Source organism: Scylla paramamosain, chromosome 27 (assembly GCF_035594125.1).
Source record: "Scylla paramamosain isolate STU-SP2022 chromosome 27, ASM3559412v1, whole genome shotgun sequence".
Classification (NCBI taxonomy): Eukaryota; Metazoa; Arthropoda; class Malacostraca; order Decapoda; family Portunidae; genus Scylla; species Scylla paramamosain.
In genome coordinates, this window is record NC_087177.1 from 13,238,911 (window position 1) to 13,249,308 (window position 10,398).

Genomic DNA, 10,398 nt, shown 5'->3' on the forward strand with positions numbered 1-10,398 from the left:
TCTCTCTCTCTCTCTCTCTCTCTCTCTCTCTCTCTCTCTCTCTCTCTCTCTCTCTCTCTCTCTCTCTCTACCTTTTAGAAATATGTAGTTTTGTCGTGTACCTTCCATTTTCCCGCTGCATATCCGAGGCTTCCTGAAATGCATCCCCCCCCCCTCTCTCTCTCTCTCTCTCTCTCTCTCTCTCTCTCTCTCTCTCTCTCTCTCTCTCTCTCTCTCTCTCTCTCTCTCTCTCTCTCACATGCTAGTCACGCGAGGCCGTAATGAAAGATATCTCCAATAACCCGACGAGAGAGACGAACTACTAGAGAGAGAGAGAGAGAGAGAGAGAGAGAGAGAGAGAGAGAGAGAGAGAGAGAGAGAGAGAGAGATACCCTACAGCACTGTGCTCTGTTTCCTTTTGTTTAGCTTGTCCGTAGCCATTACACCTAACCTAACCTAACGTAACCGAACCGAACCGAACCTAACCATCAGACTTTCACTCACAGATGGTCGCATTTTCCTTGTATATGCATCCTATATCTTCCTCTTCCTCCTCCTCCTCCTCCTCCTCCACTTCCTTTCTTCCTTTCTTCCTTGGCTTCCTTCATCCTTCACTGCACACACATCCCTTCCTTCCCTCTCCCTTCCCTTGCGACTTATCCTTATCATCACTATCCTGCTTCTCTCTTCCTCTTTCATTCTTCCCTTTCCTATTTCAATTTCTTGCTCTTTCTTCTCCTGCTTCTCTTCTTCCGTCGTCGTCCATGTTTTTGCTTTCAACTTCTTCACCACCTCTTGTTTTTCCTCTTTCTCCTTCTCCTTCTTCTCCTTCTTGCGCTCTTCCTCTTATTATCCCTCTCTCTCTCTCTCTCTCTCTCTCTCTCTCTCTCTCTCTCTCTCTCTCTCTCTCTCTCTCTCTCTCTCTCTGCAGATTTGTCTTTCCTCGTCCTCCTCCTCCTCCTCCTTCTTCCCTATCTCATTTTTTTCCCCCTTTTTTTACCTTCTCGCTTTTTTCCTCTCTCTCGTCCCTCTTCCTAATTCCTCCTATATCATCTCTTTTCCCTTTTCTGTTTTTCTTCTACTCCTTATATCTTACTCCCTTTTTTCTTATTTTTCTCGTCCTACTTCTTGCATCTTATTCCTTTTTTTCCTTCCTTCTTCTATTCCTTGCATTTTATTCAATTTTTTTTCCGTTTTTCTCGTTCTACTCCCTTTTTTTTATTATTCGTCTTCCCTCGTCCCCTCGTTGTACCTTCTTCTTCTCCTTTTTCCTTCGTCTTCCTTCCTCTCCTTCTTCAGAGTCTTCAGTTTGGGCCTTTCAAGGGACACGATATCCTCCCGCCGTGGACTTTCACAGCGGGAGGAGCCATCCATCACAGTGGGGCCTCCTCCAGCGGGAAGAGTCACGTGTGGGGGAAATCAGGCGGCGGGAGGAAGGCCTGGCTGGTTGGTTGGCTCGCGGGAAGAAGGGAAGAGTTGAAGTAGAGAGGGAAGGGTGGGAAGGAGGAAGGGACGAATGAAGCGACGGCGGGAGAGAAGAAAGGAAGGAAAGCAGGGAGGGAAGGAAGGAGGGAGGGAAGGGAGGAAGGAAGGATAAAAGGAGGAGAAAAAGCGTCATTTGTGGAATAAACTTTTTGCTGTTATTAAGAGAACCAGAAGAGGAGGAGGAAGGAGGAGGAGGAGGAGGAGGAGGAGGAGGAGGAGACACAATCTCTCTCTCTCTCTCTCTCTCTCTCTCTCTCTCTCTCTCTCTCTCTCTCTGGCTACGACTCTCTCCCTCTCAAAGCTCCCTCCCGGACGCTACAATGCAGAGCGAGTGACGCGTCGCGCGGTGTCAAAGGCGAGAAGTGTGACCATGTATTATTTATCGGCGCGAGACATAAATATTGTGCCGGGAAAAGAGGAAAAGAGTGAGTGACAGGCTTTGTGTGAGAGAGAGAGAGAGAGAGAGAGAGAGAGAGAGAGAGAGAGAGAGAGAGAGAGAGAGAGAGAGAGAGAGAGAGAGAGAGAGCAAGATTAACTACCGTGTCTCTGAGGAATATAGCATCTATCCTCTTTTATCGTAATTCCCCTTCCTTTCCTCCCCTTCCCTTCTCTCTTCTCCTCTTCCCCTTCTTTTTTTTATCTGTCATTCCGCTTGTTTTCCTTTATCTCTCCCTTTCTTTTTCTTCTTTCACTCTCCTTTATTTTTTTTTGTCTTACGTTATCTTCCATTTTTTCTTCTCATCTCTTCCACTACTTTCTTTTTCATCTGTCATTCTCCTTGCTCTTCCTACTTCTCCCTTTTTTTTCTTTTTTTCTCTTTCACTGTCCTTTTTTTATTTATCTTAATTTATTTTCCATTATCTTTTCTTCCTTTCATTATTTTCTTTGTTCTTTTCTCTGCTTCCCTTAACTCTCCTCTCATTCTTCCCCTTCCCTTTCTCTTTATTTGTCCCTTTTCCTTGCTTACCATACTTCATCTTTTTTTCTTCTCTTCCCTTCCCTTCTCCTTTCCTTTCTTTGCGTCCATCTTCCCTTACTTTCTCTTCCCTTCCTTTCTTCATAATTTATCGGTTTCATTTTCCTCCCTTCTTTTTCCGTCACATTTTTTCCTTCCTCCCTTCCTTTTTTTCCTTTCCTCCTCATCCCTTACTTTATTTCCTCCTTTTACTCGTCCTCCTCTAATTTCCCATTTCCATTCATTTTATTCCCTCCCTTATCAGCTCTCCCCTACCCTTCCTTCCCTCTCTTATCTCCCATTTCATTATCTTCTATTCCCTCCCATGTCTGCTATTCCATTATTCTTTTCCATTTCCTGCAGCACCCTCCCTTCCCTTCCCCTCTCCTCTCCTTTTTTTCTCTCCTCCCTTCATTCGATTATATTTTTTCCTCCATTACTTCCTTTCCCTTCTTATTTCTTTCCTTTTCCTTCAATACGGTTCCCTTTGCATACTCTTTCTTTGCCTTTTCATTCCTAATCTTTTTCGTTCCTTTCTCTTCCTTTTGTTTATTACTTTCCTTCCCCTTCCTTTTTATTTCCTTCCATAACTTTAATTCTTCCCTCTTCACTGCATCTTTTCCGTCTGTCTCTCCTGAAGGTGTTGTTTTTTGTCTTTCTTTCTCTTCCTTCCATTTCCTCTGCACTCTCACTACCCTCTTCCCTTTTCAATTTCCTCCCATAAAACTCCCTTCAGTTTCTCCCCACAAGATCCTTATCGCCTTTCCCCCCATCATTGCCTCAGCCCCACACACACACACACACACACACACACCATATGCCACACGACTCCCTTTAAGCATCCCTTCCTTGAAATGACTCCCTTTGTTTTTCTTGTTATTTTTGATACTTTAAGAGATAAGTATCATGAAACGTGTAATAATATAGTGGATGCCTTTTCTCCCTCTTGTACTTCTGTTTTTTCTTATTACTTTTGAGACTTAGCATTATCAAGACACGCGTAGAACCAAATTGGAATTTTTTTTTCTATTACCTTAACTTTGGAAAGTGCTAATCAAGTATGGACATTTATAGTTTACCATATAAGACCGTAAGAACATAAAGTAAACTGTAAGAAAGCGTCAGGCCTACATGCGGCAGTCTCTATAAAGCATTCCTATTTATACTATCATTCTTACATTCATAAAATTGTCTAATTCATATTGAAAATTACTTCCTTTATGACCAGGCCACGTTGTTGTGTGTTCTGTTAGTTTTTTTTTTCATAATGGCCTTTAAATTTATCAATATAAATGTATGAACTACTTTCTATTGAATTACTTTATAACCTGGAAAAGGGATAAATTAATCTCTCTCTCTCTCTCTCTCTCTCTCTCTCTCTCTCTCTCTCTCTCTCTCTCTCTCTCTCTCTCTCTCTCTCTCTCTCTCTCTCCTGTGTTAACGTTGCAGTGCTTTCATATCAATCAACTATTGTTTTACTACAGTGATTTGAATTGCTCTGTAGACGAGAAGAGGGAAAAATTCATCTCCCTATCTTTCTCTATTACACACCGACGTAAACCATTTCCAGAGCGCTCTAAAAATCTACCTCTTTCCGGCTTTCCCTTTTTCTTTCACATAATCATCTACACCATTCTGAACTCTCTTTTGTTTTGAAGACGACCAGAGGAATAAATTAATCTATTACTTTCTTTCTTTCTACTGTGTGTCCACGTAAACCATTCCTTCATATTATCTTAAGCACAAATTAGTCAATATCTCTTCTATATCCATATAAACCATTTCTTTACAGTATCCTAAGGACAAATCAATTTCTTTTCCTCTCCTCATCTCTTCTATGTATCCACGTCAACCAATTTTTTTATCACCGTATTAGGCTCAAATTAACCTCTTCTCCTCACTCACTTCTCTACTGTGGCCACACAAATAATTTCTCTACAATGTTGAAACTTCCCCCTTTTTTTTTTTATCTAGCTATTCTTCTTCTTTGTCCCAACAGACTCAGCCCGAGCGAGCAACTGTGCGTGGATCAGGTGCAGGTGGTGGTGGGCATCGTGGTGGTCACCGTGTCCACCGTGTTGCTAATGGCGCTCTCCGTTCTCCTGTGCAAGTCAGTGCTACATACTTGGCGGAGGCAGTGAACAGTGACGTGGTAGTAGTAGTAGAGGGTAGTACTGGTAGTGGAAGTGGTTGTGCTCTTAGTGGTAGTGGTTGTCGTGGTTGTGATAGTGGTAGTATTAGTGGTGGTGGTGGTAGTGGTAGTATTAGTAGTAGTAGCAGTAGTAGCAGCAGCAGCAGTAGTAGTAGTAGTAGTAGTAGTAGTAGCTGTGGTTGTTGTTGCTGTCGTATTGTTTTTTGTTGTTGTTGCAATGATTGATTTAGTAAAGTAATATTAAATTCAAGTAATAATAATAATAATTATAGTAATAAAAATAATAATAACAATAATAATAATAATAATAATAATACACTACCAAAACACACACACACACACACACACACACACACACACACACACACACACACACACACACACACACACACACACACACACACACACACACACACACACACACACGCACGCGCGCGCGCGCGTTAATTTGTGAAGAGAGAATCACACGCCCACCTTTAAGCATCCGCGGATAAATGTCATAAAAATATAGAGAAAAGGAAAAGAATTTTTTTTTCCTCTACGTCGACCAGCATGCAAAATAATCAAGGTTGCTGTCCACACAACTCCCAATTTTCAAGATTCTGGTTCAGGTACACAAAATAATTACAGTGGTGGTATACTTATTTTTCCTCCACGTACGTATTCAGGAAAAACTATGAATATTCCACAGACACAGGCGCGCGCGCGCGCACACACACACACACACACACACACACACACACACACACACACACACACACACACACACAAGTAAAATATATCATATGAGAAATGTTTACACACTTCACCATTCGGTTAAAACGAATTTTAAACTTAGTACAAGATTTTAGTTTGAGAGTTTTAATTGAATTCCAACTTTTACGTGAGGTAACGCATGCACCCTGTCGGTTATTACGACGCGTTAACTCCTTTTCTCCCATCCCTAACTCTCCCCCCTTTCTCTCTCTCTTGCCTCCTTCAGGTACCGACGGAGGAACCAGAGGGACAAGATGGGGAGAATGTGGCCTCCGGGACCCCTAGCACCATGGCCCCCAGACGACCACACCGCTCCGACGCGTCACATCATGGCTGACGAGTATGTTTACCACACGTACTCCTCCGTCAGGAAGATCCCCGTCACCAAAGTCTGAGGGGAGCCACCTGTGGGGACGAGAGAATGCGACCCTTCCTGTTTTGTTCCATTGTGGAGGTTGAGGAAACGTGGACGAAGAAAAAGGCCACTTCGGTTGTACCTGCCCGGCGTTCCGAGAGGAGTAAGACCAGCTGACGTACATTGCAGCGAGGCACCAATAGAGTCGCCACCGGGTGTGTTGGGAAGAGCTGAAGAAGCACCGAGAAGAATGGAATAATCGTATTGAGGCTTCAAGAGAGTTGGCGTTGTGTCTGTGCTTTAAAATCGCTACTAATATTGTGTGGACGTTTCAACTCAAGGAACACCACGAAGAAACAAGGTTTTTTCAGGGTTTTTTTTTTTTTTCAAAGGCGTGGGCGTTTGTCTTTGTGCTTCAAAATCGCTGACTGTGTGGAGAACTTCTCACCCTCACTACGCTGACTAGCGAGAGATGGCGAACGAATGACGAGCGAGGAGCAGAAATCAAAACCAATGAAATAATTTTGCACCGGAATCCGAGAGAAGCAAACGACGGGTGGTCTGTCTGTCTGTCTGTCTGTAACAACGACAATGAGGGAACGCGTCAGTGGGCGAATTCACATAGAGGGAAACGTGAAACAGGGTTTACTGACGAGTGGGTGTGTGGGTGTGTCTGGTGTCTCTGGAAGCGCCTCAAGATCCACCACACACCACCACACTCCACCGCACTTCACTAAAACACGCTTCTCCTTACCACCACCACCCTCAAGAGATGATTCTATTCCCTGCTATCGATTCCGGATGATCCCCTCGTGTCCTGCTCTGATCCAGACCTCCATACCTTTGTACGTGCCGAGTCAATTCCAGCGTCACATAGTTCCAGGAATCGCTACCGTCATTGCTCTCTCTCTCCCTTCCCTCCTTCCCTGCCTTAGCTTGTCCCGGTAATAGGCTAATGATCTCAGCCACTCATATTGTCCCCAAAGAAGTCAGGGAGGCACTGCATTCCGCGCTGCTGCTGCTTCCACAAAGCTTTAAGGGTCGGAAAGGGGAACACCAAGCGGCTCTCAAACTCACCCCCGCTGCTAACCCGCCACCCAGCCAGCAGCCAGCCAGCCAGCCACCCAGGCCTTCCCATCCTTCATAGCCTGGCGAGCGGCGTCCAGCGGCTGACAGCAACACCACTGTTGGGAGTGGGGGTGTGGACTCGCTATGATACACTGACGCACGCACACACACACACACACACACACACACACACACACACACACACACACACGTACAATATCCACCCACACCCACGCACACACACACATATGGAACTAATCCCCCTGAAGTAAAATAACGCATAGGTATGAAAAAAAAAATACAGTACAACAATGGTAAACTTTTCAGACGGATGAAACATGCGGCCGATTCCATCATCCATCACCTTCAAGTTGAGCAAACAAAATATTTATTATGAAAAGAAAAAAATCAAACAAATACACACACACACACACACACACACACACAGGTACAGTACTCACATGAGACCTCTCCATCCCCGTCACTTCCTACACACACACACACACACACACACACACACACACACACACACACACACAAACAAATAAACAAAACAGAAACGGAGGGGGAAAGGAAGGATGGAAGGAGGAAAATGAGAGAGAAAAAGTAAAAAAAAAAAAGAAAGGAAAAGACCTGACAGATTGATTAATTCCGAAGCGTCGCAGCAACAACAGAGTCATAAAGCGCCGCTCAGACAGAAACTAAAACAAAAATAGAAACTGAATTGAAAACTAAATCTTCACTATTCGAAATACAAACCAAAGAACATGTTGCTCAATTTCCATCACGCTACAGGCAGAACTCTCTCTCTCTCTCTCTCTCTCTCTCTCTCTCTCTCTCTCTCTCTCTCTCTCTCTCTCTCTCTCTCTCTCTCTCTCTCTCTCTCTCCGGTCTCGTCTGATGCGGCTCCTCGTCTCTGCCTCCTATCTCTACACTGCTTCCCGCCACCGCCACCACCACCACCACCACCACCGCCGCCACCACCACTATCATGCCGCTGTTTGTGTCGCGTCCTTGTCCGTTCCTTGTCCGTTGTCCTTCCAAGTGTTTCTAAGTGTCTGTCCGTCATTCGGCCTTGAAGCATCCTGGGCTAAGCTGTCCTATGATTACCTTCGTGTGTGTGTGTGTGTGTGTGTGTGTGTGTGTGTGTGTGTGTGTGTGTGTGTGTCTTAACCCACGTGTAGTCATGTCTCCTTTCACGTCACGCCAGCCATGTCTGTCTGTCTGCCTGCCTGTCTCGTGTGGCCTGCGCTAGAGGCCGCCCCAAGTCGCTCAGTAATTTCCTCCTCCCGCCACGCTGACTCCCGCCCTGGAATGCTGAGTGCCGAGTGTGAGTGCTGCTGCTGCTGCTGAGGGCGCCAGGTGACCAGCCAGCAGCTACTCCAATACAAGTCTCCTTAGCATACATTTTTTCCTGACGGCCCTCTCGCATTGAATTTTTTTTCCATCATGTTTTTTATAATCTATTTAGCATTTACAATTTACAGGATATATATTTCAAGCGCACTTTTCAAGACTACATCCATTTCCAAGTCCATATGTACATTGCATTGCTTTTGTGCGATATTATATATAAATATACTAATAATACATACGTACGTACATGATGAATAAATGAATAAATATATATCTATACATAATTTGTGTATAATCATATATACACGTGGAGTTATACATTTACTACCCTATAAGGTCTCGGGGTGGGGATCATTATACAGCTGATACTACTACTACTACTACTACTACTACTACTACTACTACTACTACTACTACTACTACTACTACTACTACTACTGCTATTACTACTACTACTACTACATACACATAGTAATATTGAAAGAACTACACCCAAGTACACTCACACCTACACATCACAAGGAATGCCAACACCGACAGCATCCCCACCCCCCCGGACTCAGCACACCCCTACCTTGCACAACACTCAAGCTCCACGCAACACAGCAACACCAGCATCGCAACAACACAGGGACACCGAGATGCATTGTCACGTCACCGTCAGTCATCACCATCATCACCACTATACAGAATGAAGTCACACCAGTTACGTCATCGTCATCACTCCTAGAAACTGCATCGTCCAGTCAGTCAGTCAGTCAGTCACAGTCACCATTATCAGTGTCATCACCATTGTCACAGTCACTGCTATATACACAGCCTTAACCAGTTACACTATCACCATACACACACAGATACCAAGACACACACGGCCACGCATGAACACACACACACACACACACACACACACACACACACACACAGCAAAAAAGACAAACGTTAAAGAAAATAAATAAGGCTGATTAAATAACAATCCATCTTCCCTGTACATAAATAATTATAATTAGTCTCCGCCTCTTTGCTCCTTCTCCTCGTCTAGTGTTGTCATAGTTTCCATTATAGCATTTTGAACTTTGATAAAAAAAAATAAATAAATATTACAACCTCATATGCTTCCAGCGGCCCTTGCCTCCCCCCAGACACGCGGCCCGTCTCTACCCCAGCATGTTATCAGTATAATAAATATTTTGTATTTTTGTAAAGAAGCTGTGTAAATAAACATTTCATCTCTTTAGCTCATCATTTTTTTTACGGTTCTGTTCGTGTCTGGCTGATAGAGAATGTGTGTGTGTGTGTGTGTGTGTGTGTGTGTGTGTGTGTGTGTGTGTGTGTGTGTGTGTGTGTGTGTGTGTGTGTGTGTGTGTGTGTTGTGAGGATGGATGGATGTATGAATGGCACTGTTTGTGTCTAGAAGCAGCATTTTTATATGTATATATGTATGCATGTATGTATGTATGTATGTATGTATGTGTAAGTATGTATGGATGGATGGATGGATGGATGCACCTATTGTATCTACTGCCATTATTTCTTGGATAAAATGATGGCTGTTGATATGTATTCATGGACAGATGGCTGGCAACGTTTGTATTCAGAACCAGCATTTCGTAACCTGACAGCCTGAAGACGTCGCGTTAACAGAGTGGTACCCTTGCCTTTCCCCTCATCCCCGGGAGGCTAGGGGAAAGGAGGGAGGCTGATGGGACGGCAGCAGGTCGCCAACACCACTGATTCCTCCAGGGCGTCTAGTAATCTACAGGAGAGAAGAGCAGCCTGCTATGATAGGAGGAGGAAGAAGAGGAGGAGGAGGAGGAGGAGGAGATCTGGTTGGAAAACAAAACTGGGCCACATGAGAAAGGGAAAAGCAAAATATGAGTGTCAAAAGAAGGGAGACATAATGTCAAAGGAAGTAAAGGAGAGGTGAAATGTAGGACGAAAGGAGAAAGAGAGGACGAGGAGGTGAAGGAGAGAGAAAGGAAAGGAAGCTAAGAGGAACAGGGAGAGAAGGAGACTTGGAGGTGGGAGAAAGAGTGGAGGGAGTGATGAAGGAAAGTGGATATGAAGAGGGAGGGAAGGGTGAGAGGAACATTATAACATTGTAACTTTGTAGCATTGTTTAGTCCACCACAAATACGGTTCGGGGCACAGTGGTAAGTCAGACAAGACAAAATCTAGGTAAAGTTTCACTTGAGGGACGTCTTGAGGTGACTTCAAAGAAGCGGCCGCGGCAGGAAGACCCCAAGAGAAATACGCCTACAGGAATGACTCGTGCAGCAGCTTAAAAGATGTCTT

General features: G+C 44.3%; 2 protein-coding genes across 2 annotated transcripts in view; one reads left to right on the forward strand and one right to left on the reverse strand.

Moving 5' to 3' along the window:
- LOC135114244 (chondroadherin-like) overlaps positions 1–9,340 on the forward strand; it is a 54,310-nt gene extending 44,970 nt beyond the window's left edge. The window contains exons 4-5 of the mRNA XM_064030037.1: positions 4,419–4,529; positions 5,554–9,340. Coding sequence (XP_063886107.1) covers positions 4,419–4,529; positions 5,554–5,722 — 280 coding nt within the window. The 3' untranslated portion in view covers positions 5,723–9,340. The remainder of the gene's footprint in view (positions 1–4,418; positions 4,530–5,553) is intronic.
- LOC135114412 (uncharacterized) overlaps positions 1–10,398 on the reverse strand; it is a 170,109-nt gene that overhangs the window by 99,770 nt on the left and 59,941 nt on the right. The gene's annotated exons all lie outside the window — the stretch shown is intronic.